The sequence below is a fragment of the Salvelinus fontinalis genome, chromosome 12 (genome assembly GCF_029448725.1).
Source record: "Salvelinus fontinalis isolate EN_2023a chromosome 12, ASM2944872v1, whole genome shotgun sequence".
In the NCBI taxonomy this organism is placed as follows: Eukaryota; Metazoa; Chordata; class Actinopteri; order Salmoniformes; family Salmonidae; genus Salvelinus; species Salvelinus fontinalis.
The window spans coordinates 55,236,228-55,253,620 of NC_074676.1; the positions used below are offsets into that span (position 1 = coordinate 55,236,228).

A 17,393-nucleotide genomic window follows, 5' to 3' on the forward strand; every position below is an offset into this window, starting at 1 on the left:
CTGCACCTCATCTCTAGCTGACACCTTTTCTAACAGGTATTGATCCTGCACCTCATCTCTAGCTGACACCTTTTCTAACAGGTATTGATCCTGCACCTCATCTCTAGCTGACACCTTTTCTAACAGGTATTGATCCTGCACCTCATCTCTAGCTGACACCTTTTCTAACAGGTATTGATCCTGCACCTCATCTCTAGCTGACACCTTTTCTAACAGGTATTGATCCTGCACCTCATCTCTAGCTGACACCTTTTCTAACAGGTATTGATCCTGCACCTCATCTCTAGCTGACACCTTTTCTAACAGGTATTGATCCTGCACCTCATCTCTAGCAGACACCTTTTCTAACAGGTATTGATCCTGCACCTCATCTCTAGCAGACACCTTTTCTAACAGGTATTGATCCTGCACCTCATCTCTAGCAGACACCTTTTCTAACAGGTATTGATCCTGCACCTCATCTCTAGCAGACACCTTTTCTAACAGGTATTGATCCTGCACCTCATCTCTAGCAGACACCTTTGCTAACAGGTATTGATTCTGCACCTCATCTCTAGCAGACACCTTTTCTAACAGGTATTGATCCTGCACCTCATCTCTAGCTGACACCTTTTCTAACAGGTATTGATCCTGCACCTCATCTCTAGCAGACACCTTTTCTAACAGGTATTGATCCTGCACCTCATCTCTAGCAGACACCTTTTCTAACAGGTATTGATCCTGCACCTCATCTCTAGCAGACACCTTTTCTAACAGGTATTGATCCTGCACCTCATCTCTAGCAGACACCTTTTCTAGCAGGTATTGATCCTGCACCTCATCTCTAGCAGACACCTTTTCTAACAGGTATTGATCCTGCACCTCATCTCTAGCTGACACCTTTTCTAACAGGTATTGATCCTGCACCTCATCTCTAGCAGTCACCTTTTCTAACAGGTATTGATCCTGCACCTCATCTCTAGCAGACACCTTTTCTAACAGGTATTGTGTCAATTTAAAACAAGACAGTTCACAGAATAGTCAATTTAAATAAATGTAGCCAATTTATTCATTACTAAATTTAGACAACATTAGATAGTTAATCCAGAGATTCTTACCTTTGCCTCAAATTCGGCAGTCTCTTTTAGATCATCATGGAATTTGTAGTTCTTTATGATCGCCACATTAGCAGGTAATTAGCATTTCATTTTGGGGGAGGTAAATACAGGCTAATATATTGATAAAAGTCACCTTGTCCAAGAGATTTACACGGTTATCAAAACATCACGCCACGGTAAAGCTACACGAAACACAGCCCTTATTTTAAGGGTTTCTAAAATCCCCTATGGGGAAAAATTAATGGTGGAAAAACGATTGGAACCATTTCCTTGTTTGACCACTAGGTTTTATGGGTGTAATGACTCATACTGTGGTACTCTATTGAAGAAAATATCAGCTCATGTCTCTCTGCATAAAACAAGTCATCTGTTTTTTTCCTCAGTGAATGCTCAGGTCTCGAAATGCTCAGGTCTCGAAATGCTCAGGTCTCAAAATGCTCTGGTCTTGTGTTACTTTTATTTGGACCTGCTAGAAATGTTATTTTGTTCTCTTTCCAGTTTGATGTGAAGAACCAGCGTACCTTCCTGAGGCGGACCAAATACGACGAGCTTCACCAGGAGGACCTGTTTGTTGGAAACCGTGTGAACGTGTTCTCCCGTCAACTCGACCTGATTGGCTATGGAGACCAGTATACAGGAAACAAGCTCGGCAGCAAGAAAGAGAGGTATGTACGTTGCTGTGGCAACGTCTCCGTAGAACAAGCGGTAATACACTGTTAAAGGCTGGGAAAGATGTGTAACATTCCATCTATTTGTATTGTGCTCTTGATAGATTGACAGACCAGACGACACACCGTGTTGACCTCTAACCTCACCACCTCAGGGCCTGCAGTTGTCATTGTTCTGACATCCTGTAGGGAAGACGGACAGATAATTATAACGTTTAGAGGTTGATGCGCTGGCGGACTTACCATTAGGCAGAAGATTGCCTTAGTCCTCACGTCGACAAGGGGCCTGATGAGCTGAGCATAATTCATGCGACTTGCAAAGCAAACGTCCCCGTTCTAGGTCTTCGACATACTTCTCCTTATCTGGAACACTCCTCCTCCTACACCGTTTAAGCTAGAAACGCCATTCAAACTTTAAAACGTGCAGATGGATCCGGAATATTGTTTGTATGCAACTTAAAAAAAATATATATTTTATACTTTTGAAGTGATATATTTTGTTGTTGTCCTCCATCCGCTTACATGAGATTTCCTGAAGAGTTCAAAAAAGGCCTCATTGTGACATCGTCACATTCCGTTCCCTGTAAATGCAACAATGTAACTTTTGACACCCAATCAGCTACTTTGACCACTTTGGAACAACAGACAAAACGGTATATCGTTCACTAATCTACGACTGAAATCTGGCCTTTTGAACAAAATCATATTCTGTTAAAAAGTTACCGCTTTTTTTTAGTGACAGCATCAACAACATTTTCTGTAACTTTTTATTTTTTTGCAAACAACTGCCGTTTTGAGCACTAGCCAAAAGAGTTTGACAAAACGTTAGAGAGTATAAAATCTTCTTCTACTTCTCTTCTAGTCAAATCTGTTTGCGGAAACAAAATATCCACTACGGATTTACACTGAACAAAAATATAAACACAACATGTAAAGTGTTGGTCCCATGTTTCATGAGCTGAAATAAATCAATCAATCAAATCAAGTTTATTTTATATAGCCCTTCTTACATCAGCTGATATCTCAAAGTGCTGTACAGAAACCCAGCCGAAAACCCCACACAGCAAGCAATGCAGGTGTAGAAGCACGGTGGCTAGGAAAAACTCCCTAGAAAGGCCAAAACCTAGGAAGAAACCTAGAGAGGAACCAGGCTATGAGGGGAGTCCTCTTCTGGCTGTGCCGGGTGGAGATTATAACAGAACTATGCCAAGATGTTCATAAGTGACAAGCATGGTCAAATAATAATCATGAATAAATGTCAGTTGGCTTTTCATAGCCGATCATTAAGAGTTGAAAACAGCAGGTCTGGGACAGGTAGGGGGTCCGTAACCGCAGGTTTTCATGTTTTCAGAAATTTTCCATATGCACAAAAAGCTTATTTCTCTCAAATGTTGTGCACAAATTTAAGATCCCTGTTAGTGAGCATTTTATGTTTTCAAGATTACCCATCCGCCTGACAGCTGTGGCATATGAAGAAGCTGATTAAACAGCATGATCATTACACAGATGCACCTTTTGCTGGGGACAATAAAAGGCCACTCTAAAATGTGCAGTTTTGTCAGACAACACAATGCCACAGATGTCTCAAGTTTTGAGGGAGCATGCAATTGGCATTGTCGTTTTAGAGTATTTGGCAGTACGTCCGACCGGCCTCACCACCGCAGACGACATATAACCTCGCCAGCCCAGGACCTCCACATCCAGCTTCTTCAACTGCGGCATCGTCTGGGGGGGGGGGGGGGGCCCATGGCTGCACCCTTGCCCAGTCATGTGAAATCCATAGATTAGGGCCTAATGAATTGTAACTTGTTGCATTTATATTTTTGTTCAGTATAACAATACAGCTGTTTTAGTGACAGCATTACCACATTTTTTCCCCCAACTGTTTCCAAACATCTGTCGTTTTTGACCACTCCCCCAACAACATAGAGGAAATGACATCATCCCCCCCCCTACTTCCTCTGCTTTTCAAATCCCCAAACGGATTAGGAATAGCGTCTACCGATCAGTAGATGTTTTAATAACTCTTCAACTGCTCTCTTTCTAGCTGTAGTAACGTCACGTCAGACGTTAGATTAACAACAGCTGCAAATCCCAATAAAACGACATCATGTTTTGAATCTAGTAAAGACATTTCTCACACTTGTTTTATCCGTAAGGGAACAGTGTTGCTAGGTTAAAGGGAATCTAATTCAAGACTCGCCACATTTTTAACCATTTTGTTGTTGACTCTGTCAGGGAACTGGCTCAAAGATTTTCAACCAAGACCACAGTTCTCACTCCCATGGATAATAATAAACCAATATTCTGAATTCCTGTACATCTAGTTAATATGTCCATCAAATAGAGGTTCTTCCCTAATGCTTGGAAGCCTGCTGCAGTGATGCCCGTTTTAAAATCTGGTGACCCGACACTGGTGCAAAATGGCCGACCTATAAAGCATTCCTCCAGTGGTATGAAAAGTGGCTGAAAGGTGGGTGGCTGATCATCTGATCTGATCACCTCAGTCAGGGCAACTCCATACATCAAATGCAATTTGGATTCAGAACGAACCATTTTAACGAAAGAGACAGTTGCTATTTTCTGGAGTGCTTTAAATCTAAACTGGACATAGGTGGTGAAGTCAGTGTGTTTGGATCTGAAAAAGGCCTTTGATACTGTGAATCATGAAGTCCTCCTATCCAAACTATCCTCCATTAATGTGTCCACTGAAGCCATTAGTTGGATGTATTCCTATCTGACAAACATTTACATTTACATTTTAGTCATTTAGCAGACGCTCTTATCCAGAGCGACTTACAGTAGAGTGCATACATTTTACATACTGAGACAAGGATATCCTTACCGGCCAAACCCTCCCTAACCCGGACGACGCTATGCCAATTGTGCGTCGCCCCACGGACCTCCCGGTTGCGGCCGGCTGCGACAGAGCCTGGGCGCGAACCCAGCCCAGCCTGGGCGCGAACCCAGAGACTCTGGTGGCGCAGCTAGCACTGCGATGCAGTGCCCTAGACCACTGCGCCACCCGGAAGAGCGGTTATTCCAAATTGTGAAAGCAAACGGAGGCATGGGAACATTCTGGATCGTCTGGACACGCAAACACAGGTGAGAAAGATGGGTATGGCAGTAGAGGGAGAAAAGATGGCAGTGAAAGAGACAGGAAAGAATGTCTTTGAAAATCAGAGAGGACGTAATTAGAAGACAAACATTAGGAAGAGGAAAAGGTCAAATGGGTACCAACTAGGAGCAGGATGAAAGCAGTAGGAAGAAAAATAAGGGAAATTATTGAAACACCACAGCGGAGGTAAAGACAGGGAAAAAGGAGAGGTGAAAAAGAAGCGGGGAGTCAGGGCATACAAGGGTGAACAAGGGGGGGATGGTTGATTGGCTGAGGGATGGTACTGCTCGGCCAATCAGGGCCAAGGCTGTCCGGGGCGTGGGTTCAGGAGACTCACGGTAGGGCTTGTTCCTTCACCCCACAGGGGGAGGGGGGGCACCTGTGAACTTCTTACAGGGCCTGTACGAATCACCTGTTTAGCAAAACCATTTAACAACAAAACACTCAGCCAAATACCACTCTCAGTCTCTGGACCAGCTACAAGGAATTCAAATCAAAACCCCAGGAAAACATGCATTTCAGAGGGTGGACGTCAAACAGCAGATGAGGTATCAGACAGTCAAAAAAGTCCAAGATCTAATTTGAAACGCAGTCACAGATGATATCCAACCGACAAGACAATAGAAATGGTCAGGAACGTTACAGAACGTTCAGATAGAAATATGATTCTCTGTCCTCAAGAATAGAGTCATATCAGCCCTATTTCATTTCATTTCTACCTGCAAGTTATGTTCTGACAATTTTGCCTTACTGAATGCACCCCAGACGTGCCAGTACTAAATAACGTGAACTGAGGATTGGTTCTTACAGGAGTCAAAAGGGTTTGTTTTGGGGGACACTCAGTCGGACTCTCTTTACCATAACATTGTGGTCCCACAAGGGTCAATATTAGGCCCTCTTCTGTTTACCATCTATATAAATGATCTCCCACTTGCTTGCCCACAAGTTAACAGGTATACAGACGATACAGTTCTGTATGTACACAAACAAAAATAGACAACTAGTTGTTAACAAGTTCACTGAAGCTATGGTACATGTTACTAAATGGATGATTAATTCTTGCCTGTGTTTAAATATTGACAAGACTGTTTGTATGTACTTCTCTAAGAAATCCATTGATTCTTCCCAAACAGCTGTTCTTGTTAATAGAGAGAATCTGAACTCTGTGTCTGACTTCAGCTATCTCTGTGTCTGACTTCAGGTATCTCTGTGTCTGACTTCAGGTATCTCTGTGTCTGACTTCAGGTATCTGAACTCTGTGTCTGACTTCAGGTATCTGAACTCTGTGTCTGACTTCAGGTATCTGAACTCTGTGTCTGACTTCAGCTATCTCTGTGTCTGACTTCAGCTATCTCTGTGTCTGACTTCAGGTATCTCTGTGTCTGACTTCAGGTATCTCTGTGTCTGACTTCAGCTATCTGAACTCTGTGTCTGACTTCAGGTATCTGAACTCTGTGTCTGACTTCAGGTATCTGAACTCTGTGTCTGACTTTAGGTATCTGAACTCTGTGTCTGACTTCAGGTATCTCTGTGTCTGACTTCAGGTATCTCTGTGTCTGACTTCAGGTATCTCTGTGTCTGACTTCAGGTATCTCTGTGTCTGACTTCAGGTATCTCTGTGTCTGACTTCAGGTATCTCTGTGTCTCACTTCAGGTATCTCTGTGTCTCACTTCAGGTATCTGAACTCTGTGTCTGACTTCAGGTATCTCTGTGTCTGACTTCAGGTATCTCTGTGTCTGACTTCAGCTATCTGAACTCTGTGTCTGACTTCAGGTATCTGAACTCTGTGTCTGACTTCAGGTATCTTGATGTCATTTTGGACTCCAACTTGACATTTTAAGAAACATGTGAAGAGGGTGGTTTAAAAACAGTTAAGTTTGGGTTATCCAACTTTAGGTTTATCAGACCTTTCCTTCCTCCGAATACCGCCAAACTATACATACATGCTATGATCTTCTGACAGCTGAGATTGTAACGTTCGTCATATTCCTCCTCCTCGGACGAGGAGGAGCATGGATCGGACCAACACGCAGACATAAAGAATTTATTCAACAAGACGAACACTGACACGAAATACACGTGAATAGAATGCCCACCCCAACTCACGCCCTGACCAACTAAACACATACAAAAAAAACAACAGAAAACAGGTCAGGAACGTGACAGAGATATTGTCTGGTGGGAGAGATGTGATGTTTTGATCCACATGGCGCACAATGTACAAAGCATCTCTCTCTCTCTCTTGTTTTCCCGCAGAACTCTTGCTATGATTAAACCAGATGCAGTCAACAAGATGGGAGACATTCTGCAGATGATCAATGACGCCAACCTGATCCTAACCAAAGCCAAAATGACAAAGCTGACATGGTAAAGGTCAAAAGTTATTATTTCTGCTGAGAGACTTGAGAGGTGAATGTCTAGGTGGGGCCGATGATTTATTGCAATGTCAGTAAGCTCAGTTACATATGGCTGTAGTCTTCAATGTGTCTGTGTAAATGACAGGGTTTGTTGTCAGATGGCCTCCCAGGCCTGGGGCTGCTGGACTACTACTTCTAGAGCTGCACCCACTCAGAGATGTGTTTTTAAGTGATGGAACAAAAGCTTTCTTTTTCTCAATTCATAACTCTCATGTCTACTTTGCCCCGGGAAGGTCACTCTGAGGTAAAGATACATTAGTATGAAAAGGGCTAAGTTACAACATTCCACAACTATGGACAATAGAGTGGGAGATGAGAATATACCATTTTGAGAGAGATGTGATATGTGCCACAGACAGCTTATTCTGCCAAGTACCAAAGTTCCTCCCATTCAAAGGTAGGGGGTGGGCTTGATTATTCACACGTCAGAAACATATGGCGTGCCAGGGGACCTGGGCTTGATTATTCACATATGTCAGAAACATATGGCGTGCCAGGGGACCTGGGCTGTGTTATTACCTGCTGTCAACATATGGCGTGCCAGGGGACCTGGGCTGTGTTATTACCTGCTGTCAACATATGGCGTGCCAGGGGACATGGGCTGTGTTATTACCTGCTGTCAACATATGGCGTGCCAGGGGACCTGGGCTGTGTTATTAACTGCTGTCAACATATGGCGTGCCAGGGGATCTGGGCTGTGTTATTACCTGCTGTCAACATATGGCGTGCCAGGGGACCTGGGCTGTGTTATTACCTGCTGTCAACATATGGCGTGCCAGGGGATCTGGGCTGTGTTATTACCTGCTGTCAACATATGGCGTGCCAGGGGACCTGGGCTGTGTTATTACCTGCTGTCAACATATGGCGTGCCAGGGGACCTGGGCTGTGTTATTAACTGCTGTCAGCATATGGCGTGCCAGGGGACATGGGTTGTGTTATTACCTGCTGTCAACATATGGCGTGACAGGTGACCTGGAGTGAGGTTACCTAACGGTAGCAGGCAGAAACAGGCTCTGTTAGATTGCAGACAAAGCAGAAAGGTTGTCTTTGTGTCTGTGTGTAAGATTAGTTTGTCCTCTGTCTATGTTCTTTCCATCCGGAGGTGGGTTTGTAATACATTACCTTGCAATTTGATGCCTCATGTGGTTTGCCAATAATATCCTGTCCTCCTCACTAGGGCTGGCACAGTTACCTATAACCCTGTAATCGACAGTTAGGGATAAAGGCTGTGATGAAAATTAAAATTACTGTCCTAATCTTTTAGCTTTTTTTTAGAACAAACAGCTGACTGAAGACAGGACAGCCAGACTTTCGTAACGGTTGAGTCCGTTTCTGTGATAACAACGTGATGAAACTTTGTTGCCACTTGCTGAAACAAGCAAGGTGTAGCAAACGATGAATAGAATGAGTTTGGAACCTCTAACCCTGGGCGATTTGACTGGTAAACTGATGGGCGCCAGTCCAAGGTGTAGCAAACGATGAATAGAATGAGTTTGGAACCTCTAACCCTGGGCGATTTGACTGGTAAACTGATGGGCGCCAGTCCAAGGTGTAGCAAACGATGAATAGAATGAGTTTGGAACCTCTAACCCTGGCGATTTGACTGGTAAACTGATGGGCGCCAGTCCAAGGTGTAGCAAACGATGAATAGAATGAGTTTGGAACCTCTAACCCTGGCGATTTGACTGGTAAACTGATGGCCGCCAGTCCAAGGTGTAGCAAACGATGAATAGAATGAGCTTGGAACCTCTAACCCTGGGCGATTTGACTGGTAAACTGATGGGCGCCAGTCCAAGGTGTAGCAAACGATGAATAGAATGAGTTTGGAACCTCTAACCCTGGCGATTTGACTGGTAAACTGATGGCCGCCAGTCCAAGGTGTAGCAAACGATGAATAGAATGAGCTTGGAACCTCTAACCCTGGGCGATTTGACTGGTAAACTGATGGGCGCCAGTCCAAGGTGTAGCAAACGATGAATAGAATGAGCTTGGAACCTCTAACCCTGGGCGATTTGACTGGTAAACTGATGGGCGCCAGTCCAAGGTGTAGCAAACGATGAATAGAATGAGTTTGGAACCTCTAACCCTGGCGATTTGACTGGTAAACTGATGGGCGCCAGTCCAAGGTGTAGCAAACGATGAATAGAATGAGTTTGGAACCTCTAACCCTGGGCGATTTGACTGGTAAACTGATGGGCGCCAGTCCAAGGTGTAGCAAACGATGAATAGAATGAGCTTGGAACCTCTAACCCTGGCGATTTGACTGGTAAACTGATGGCCGCCAGTCCAAGGTGTAGCAAACGATGAATAGAATGAGCTTGGAACCTCTAACCCTGGGCGATTTGACTGGTAAACTGATGGCCGCCATTCCAACCACTACGCCATCATTGACTTGAAAAGGGGACGTTCCTTCTATTCGTTCTAAACCCTCTTCCTCAAAGCTGCCCACGTCCCTTAATGTTGATGATGTGGTTGTTACTGACAGGAAGCACATGGCTGAGCTGGAAGGCAGCCACAGTTCATCCTTTATTTAAAGGGGGGAGGAGATCAAGCTGATCCTAACTTATAGGCCAATTTCTATCTTGCCCTGTTTATTAAAAGTGTTGGAAAATCTTGTCAATAATGAAATCAAATGTTATTGGTCACATACACATGGTTAGCAGATGTTATTGGTCACACACATGGTTAGCAGATGTTATTGGTCACATGGTTAGCAGATGTTATTGGTCACATACACATGGTTAGCAGATGTTAATGGTCACATACACATGGTTAGCAGATGTTATTGGTCACATGGTTAGCAGATGTTATTGGTCACATACACATGGTTAGCAGATGTTATTGGTCACATGGTTAGCAGATGTTATTGGTCACATGGTTAGCAGATGTTATTGGTCACATGGTTAGCAGATGTTATTGGTCACATGGTTAGCAGATGTTATTGGTCACATGGTTAGCAGATGTTATTGGTCACATGGTTAGCAGATGTTATTGGTCACATGGTTAGCAGATGTTATTGGTCACATGGTTAGCAGATGTTATTGGTCACATGGTTAGCAGATGTTAATGGTCACATACACGTGGTTAGCAGATGTTATTGGTCACATGGTTAGCAGATGTTATTGGTCACATGGTTAGCAGATGTTATTGGTCACATACACATGGTTAGCAGATGTTATTGGTCACATACACATGGTTAGCAGATGTTATTGGTCACATACACATGGTTAGCAGATGTTAATGGTCACATGGTTAGCAGATGTTATTGGTCACATACACATGGTTAGCAGATGTTAATGGTCACATGGTTAGCAGATGTTAATTGTCACATACACATGGTTAGCAGATGTTAATGTGAGTGTAGCGAAATGCTTGTGCTTCTAGTTCCGACCGTGCAGTAATATCTAACAAGTAATCTAACAATTCCCCAACAACTACCTTATATACACAAATGTAAAGGATTGATAAAGAATATGTACATATAGATATATGGATGAACGATGGCCGAACGGCATAGGCAAGTAGCAGTAGATGGTATAGAGTACAGTATATACATATGAGATGAGTAATGTAGGGTATGTAAACATTATTTAAAGTGACATTGTATAAAGTGACTAGTGATCCATTTATTAACGTGGCCAGTGATTGGGTCTCAATGTAGGCAGCAACCTCTCTGAGTTAGTGATGGCTATTTACCAGTCTGATGGCCTTGAGATAGAAGCTGTTCTTCAGTCTCTCAGTCCCAGCTTTGATGCACCTGTACTGACCTGCTTTCTGGATGATGGCGGTGTGAACAGGCCGTGGAACTGACTGGCTTTTCTTGATGTCTATAGTATTCTCTCTGGTATGCAATCTGGTTTCCACTCAGGTGATGGCTGTGTCACTGCTAGGGTTGCAAAGGGTCGAAAACTTTCCGGTGAATTTCCGGAAATTTACCATGGGAAGTTGAGCCCTGGAATTTTGCTTAAATTCATCAAAAAAGTTATCTTATAACAGTGAACCTTTTTTTGTGGGATACACATAAGGCAATTCTAGGTCTTGTGGCATATTTTGGTTAAACTATCCCCAATTCAATGGAGTTGCAACCCTCTGCATGCACAGTGCACTCTCCCATCACATGTACAGCTGATTCTCAAGATCTTGCACACTAATGAGATGCTATTGAGCCCACACTACTACACTGTCTGAGCCAAGGACTACATGCTTTCTGGTAAGTTTTCATGACAATACTGTGTGGGGTGAATTTATTTTATATGACATACATGCTTTTTTTGTTAACTAGTAAATAGTAGCCTACAGTAAAGTGTGTTTAAATCATTTCTAACTTGTTTCTGCTAGTTAATTTTTGCTAACATGTGAGTTTCAGCTTGCTTGAGCCTGTTAACTGAGGAGTGTTAATTCACCCGTTTCCATACATGTTTCATTTTAAAACGTTTATCTTACAAAGGAGTTGTTTAAACTGCTTAAGTTTTTATCTGTACATGGAATTGTATTTGTTTTTCTTTTACAATTTATTTTCTAATCTTAACAGGAAAATGCCACGGGCACTATCTGATGTGTGGAGACATATCACTGCAGCTAATGTAGAAGGGAAAAGCTGTGTACATTTGCAAATACTGTGCCAAATCATATGTGAAGAATGCAACAAAGATGCAGAATCATCTGGCCAAGTGCATAAAGTTCCCTCAGCGCTCACAACAAGCAACCTCTGACAAAAGTCCCTCTACTTCTATTCGAGGTGAAAAGGATGAATCAGACACCTTATCGATAGCAACAGCTCATGGTCCTCCTGGAATCAGAAGTGTTTTTTGACTCAATGGAGGAACGTAGTCAGAGAAATGCTGATGAATGTCTTGCTCAAGCTGTGTATACAACTGGTTCACCTCTGATGCTCACAGGCAATGTGTATTGGAAGAGATTTCTGAATGTTCAGCCCAGCATACACCTCTCCAACCAGACATGTATTATCTACTCATTTGTTGGATGCGGAGTTCAACAGAGTTCAAGTGAAGGTCAAGAAAATCATAGAGAAAGAAGACTGCATTGCAATCATCTCTGATGGGTGGTCGAATGTTCGTGGGCTAGGAATAATTAACTACATCATCTCCACCCCTCAACCAGTATTCTACAGAGCACAGACACAAGGGACAACAGACACACCGGTCTCTACATTGCAGATGAGCTGAAGGCAGTCATCAATGACCTTGGACCACAGAAGGTATTTGCACTGGTGACAGACAACGCTGCGAACATGAAGGCTGCTTGGTCTAAAGTGGAGGAGTCCTACCCTCACATCACACCCATTGGCTGTGCTGTCTCACACATTGAATCTGCTCCTCAAGGACATCATGGCATTGAAAACAATGGATCCACTCTACAAGAGAGCCAAGGAAATGGTTAGGTATGTGAAGGGTCATCAAGTTGTAGCAGCAATCTACCTCACCAAGCAAAGTGAGAAGAATAAGAGCGCCACAAGCTGCCCAGCAACACAGGGTGGTGTTGTCATCATGTTTGACAGTCTCCTGGAGGGCAAGGAGTCTCTCCAAGAAATGGCCATATCACAGTCTGCCGATTATAGACAGCCCCATCAAGAGGATCCTCCTGGATGATGTGTTTTGGGAGAGAGTGGTAAAGCAGCCTGAAACTCCTGAAACGTATAGCAGTAGCCATTGGCCGGATTGAGGGAGACAATGCCATCCTGTCTGATGTTCAGACTCTGCTTCCAGATGTAAGAGAAGAAATCCGTACTGCCCTGTCCACTTCACTGTTGCTCCAATCAGAGGAAACTTCAGTTCTGAAATACATCAAAAAGCGTGAAGACTTCTGCCTGAAGCCCATACACGCCGCAGCGTACATGTTGGACCTCAAGTATGCTGGCAAGAGCATCCTGTCTGGAGATCAACAAGGCCTATGGTGTCATCACTACCGTGTCTCGCCACCTTGGCCTGGATGAGGGCAAGGTTCTTGGCAGTCTGGTGAAGTACACTTCCAAGCAAGAGCTTTGGGATGGAGATGCAATATGGCAGTCGTGCCATCATATCTCATCAGCCACCTGGTGGAAGGGACTTTGTGGATCTGTGGCTCTTTCCCCTGTTGCCTCCATCCTCCTCCAAATCCCACCAACATCAGCCGACTCAGAGCGCAACTGGTCCTTGTTTGGGAACACACACACCAAAGCACGCAACAGGCTGACCAATACAAGGATTGAAAAATTGGTGGCCATCCGGGGAAATTTTTGGCTTTTTGGGCCTGACAACGAGCCATCCACAACAAGGTCGGAAAGTGACAGTGAAGATGAGGCCTCAGAGTCTGATGTTCAAGAGGTGGACATTGAGGAGGTCCAGGGAGAAGACATGGAAGCCTGAGAGGAAGACAACCAAAGCTTTAGTTTCTAGACTATCATTTTACAGATGTATGTTGAAAATGTTTTTGAGAGATGCGATGGATGATTGAGGATCATTCAATATTTCCTTTCTTTTGTTGATCAGTGAAATCATCCCATGGAAGAGTCAACTCATTTAATTAAAGTTCAATTCGTAACAAAATCATTTTTAAAAATTTATATTGGAAGAATTTAATCATTTGTAATTATGTCTACTTATGATAAGGTTTATGTTTCTGTCTCCATATATGGTAAATATATCCAATGCAAAAAACATTACATTTAAATGGTATTCATATTAATTTGCATATGTTTCCATTAATTCCCATATATTCCCGTTAATTCCCACGGAAAGTTTCCACCACTGAATATTCCCCAAAATGTGCAATCCCGAGTCACTGCAACCTTAAAGGCCATCAATGATGTCCCCTCTGTCCTTGACTATAAGCAATAATGTGCTGTTTTTATTGATTTGGCCAAAGCTTTTTGATACGGTCGACCATTCCATTCTTGTGAGTCGGCTAAGGAGTATTGGTGTCTCTGAGTGGTCTTCGGCCTGGTTTGCTAACTACCTCTCTCAGAGAGTGCAATGTGTAAAGTCAGTACCCCAAGGCTTGATCCTAGGCCCCATGCTCTTCTCAACTTACATCAACAGCATAGCTCAGGCGGTAGGAAGCTCTATCATCCATTTATACTCAGCTGGCCCCTCCCCGGATTTTGTGTTAAATGCTCTAAAACAAAGCTTTCTTAGTGTCCAACAAGCTTTCTCTGCCCTTAACCTTGTCGTGAACACCTCTAAAATAAAGGTAATGTTGTTCGGTAAGAAGCAACCCTCATTCTCCACATACACCACCTGTTCTGCCAGTCACATTCTGTTAAATGTCCCCAAAGCATACACTTCCCTTGGTGGCTCTTCCTTTCAGTTCGCTGTAGCTAGCGACTGGAACGAGCCGCAAAAAAACTCCTCAAACTGGACCGTTTTATCTCTATATTCAATGACTCAATCATGGACACACTTACTGACAGGTGTGGCTGCTTCGCGTGAGGTGTTGTCTCTACCTTCTTGCCCTTTGTGCTGTTGTCTGTGCCTAACAAATGTTGTACCATGTTTGTACTGCTACCATGTTGTGTTGTTGTCTTAGGTCCCTCTCTATGTAGTGCTGTGGCAGGTCCCTCTTTATGTAGTGTTGTCTTAGGTCTCTCTTTATGTAGTGTTGTCTTAGGTCTCTCTCTATGTAGTGTTGTCTTAGGTCTCTCTTTATGTAGTGTTGTCTTAGGTCTCTCTTTATGTAGTGTTATCTTTGGTCTCTCTTTATGTAGTGTTGTCTTAGGTCTCTCTTTATGTAGTGTTATCTTTGGTCTCTCTTTATGTAGTGTTGTCTTAGGTCTCTCTTTATGTAGTGTTGTCTTAGGTCTCTCTTTATGTAGTGTTGTGGTGTGTCTTTATGTAGTGTTGTCTTAGGTCTCTCTTTATGTAGTGTTGTCTTAGGTCTCTCTTTATGTAGTGTTGTCTTAGGTCCCTCTTTATGTAGTGTTGTCTTAGGTCTCTCTTTATGTAGTGTTGTGGTGTGTCTTTATGTAGTGTTGTCTTAGGTCTCTCTTTATGTAGTGTTGTCTTAGGTCTCTCTTTATGTAGTGTTGTCTTAGGTCCCTCTTTATGTAGTGTTGTCTTAGGTCCCTCTTTATGTAGTGTTGTGGCAGGTCCCTCTTTATGTAGTGTTGTCTTAGGTCCCTCTTTATGTAGTGTTGTCTTAGGTCTCTCTTTATGTCGTGTTGTCTTAGGTCTCTCTTTATGTCGTGTTGTCTTAGGTCCCTCTTTATGTAGTGTTGTCTTAGGTCCCTCTTTATGTAGTGTTGAGGCAGGTCTCTCTTTATGTAGTGTTGTCTTATGACTCTCTTTATGTAGTGTTGTCTTAGGTCTCTCTTTATGTCGTGTTGTCTTAGGTCTCTCTTTATGTCGTGTTGTCTTAGGTCCCTCTTTATGTCGTGTTGTCTTAGGTCTCTCTTTATGTCGTGTTGTCTTAGGTCTCTCTTTATGTAGTGTTGTCTTAGGTCTCTCTTTATGTCGTGTTGTCTTAGGTCTCTCTTTATGTCGTGTTGTCTTAGGTCCCTCTTTATGTAGTGTTGTGGCAGGTCTCTCTTTATGTAGTGTTGTGGCAGGTCCCTCTTTATGTAGTGTTGTCTTAGGTCTCTATGTAGTGTTGTCTTGGGTCTCTATGTAGTGTTGTCTTAGGTCTCTCTCTATGTAGTGTTGTCTTAGGTCCCTCTTTATGTAGTGTTGTCTTAGGTCTCTCTTTATGTAGTGGTGTGTCTTTATGTAGTGTTGTCTTATGACCCTCTTTATGTAGTGTTGTCTTAGGTCTCTCTTTATGTAGTGTTGTGGCAGGTCTCTCTTTATGTAGTGTTGTGGCAGGTCTCTATGTAGTGTTGTGGTGTCTTTATGTAGTGTTGTCTTAGGTCTCTATGTAGTGTTGTCTTAGGTCTCTATGTAGTGTTGTCTTAGGTCCCTTTTTATGTAGTGTTCTCTTAGGTCCCTTTTTATGTAGTGTTCTCTTAGGTCTCTCTTTATGTAGTGTTGTCTTAGTTCTCTCATTATGTAGTGTTGTGTGTGTGTCTATGTAGTGCTGTCTTAGGTCTCTCTTTATGTAGTGTTGTATTAGGTCTCTCTATGTAGTGTTGTCTTAGGTCTCTCTTTATGTCGTGTTGTCTTAGGTCCCTCTTTATGTAGTGTTGTGGCAGGTCTCTCTTTATGTAGTGTTGTGGCAGGTCCCTCTTTATGTAGTGTTGTCTTAGGTCTCTATGTAGTGTTGTCTTAGGTCTCTCTCTATGTAGTGTTGTCTTAGGTCCCTCTTTATGTAGTGTTGTCTTAGGTCTCTCTTTATGTAGTGGTGTGTCTTTATGTAGTGTTGTCTTATGACCCTCTTAATGTAGTGTTGTCTTAGGTCTCTCTTTATGTAGTGTTGTGGCAGGTCTCTCTTTATGTAGTGTTGTGGCAGGTCTCTATGTAGTGTTGTGGTGTCTATGTAGTGTTGTCTTAGGTCTCTATGTAGTGTTGTCTTAGGTCTCTATGTAGTGTTGTCTTAGGTCTCTATGTAGTGTTGTCTTAGGTCCCTTTTTATGTAGTGTTCTCTTAGGTCTCTCTTTATGTAGTGTTGTCTTAGTTCTCTCTTTATGTAGTGTTGTGGTGTGTCTTTATGTAGTGCTGTCTTAGGTCTCTATGTAGTGTTGTCTTAGGTCTCTCTTTATGTAGTGTTGTGGTGTGTCTTTATGTAGTGTTGTCTTAGGTCTCTCTTTATGTAGTGTTGTCTTAGGTCTCTCTTTATGTAGTGTTGTATTAGGTCTCTCTATGTAGTGTTGTCTTAGGTCTCTCTCTATGTAGTGTTGTCTTAGGTCTCTATGTAGTGTTGTGGTGTCTTTATGTAGTGTTGTCTTAGGTCTCTATGTAGTGTTGTCTTAGGTCTCTATGTAGTGTTGTCTTAGGTCTCTCTTTATGTCGTGTTGTCTTAGGTCTCTTTATGTCGTGTTGTCTTAGGTCTCTCTTTATGTTGTGTTGTCTTAGGTCTCTCTATGTAGTGTTGTGGTCTGTCTTTATGTAGTGTTGTCTTAGGTCTCTCTTTATGTAGTGTTGTGATGTGTGTTTTGTCCTATATTTTTAATCCCAGGCCTTTGCCTTTTGGTATGCCGTCATTGTAAATAAGAATTTGTTCTTA

General features: G+C 42.9%; 1 protein-coding gene across 1 annotated transcript in view; it reads left to right on the forward strand.

Moving 5' to 3' along the window:
• nme7 (NME/NM23 family member 7) overlaps positions 1-17,393 on the forward strand; it is a 177,546-nt gene that overhangs the window by 24,345 nt on the left and 135,808 nt on the right. Inside the window, exons 3-4 of the mRNA XM_055941122.1 lie at positions 1,596-1,762; positions 7,141-7,251. Of these exons, the coding sequence (XP_055797097.1) occupies positions 1,596-1,762; positions 7,141-7,251 (278 nt within the window). The remainder of the gene's footprint in view (positions 1-1,595; positions 1,763-7,140; positions 7,252-17,393) is intronic.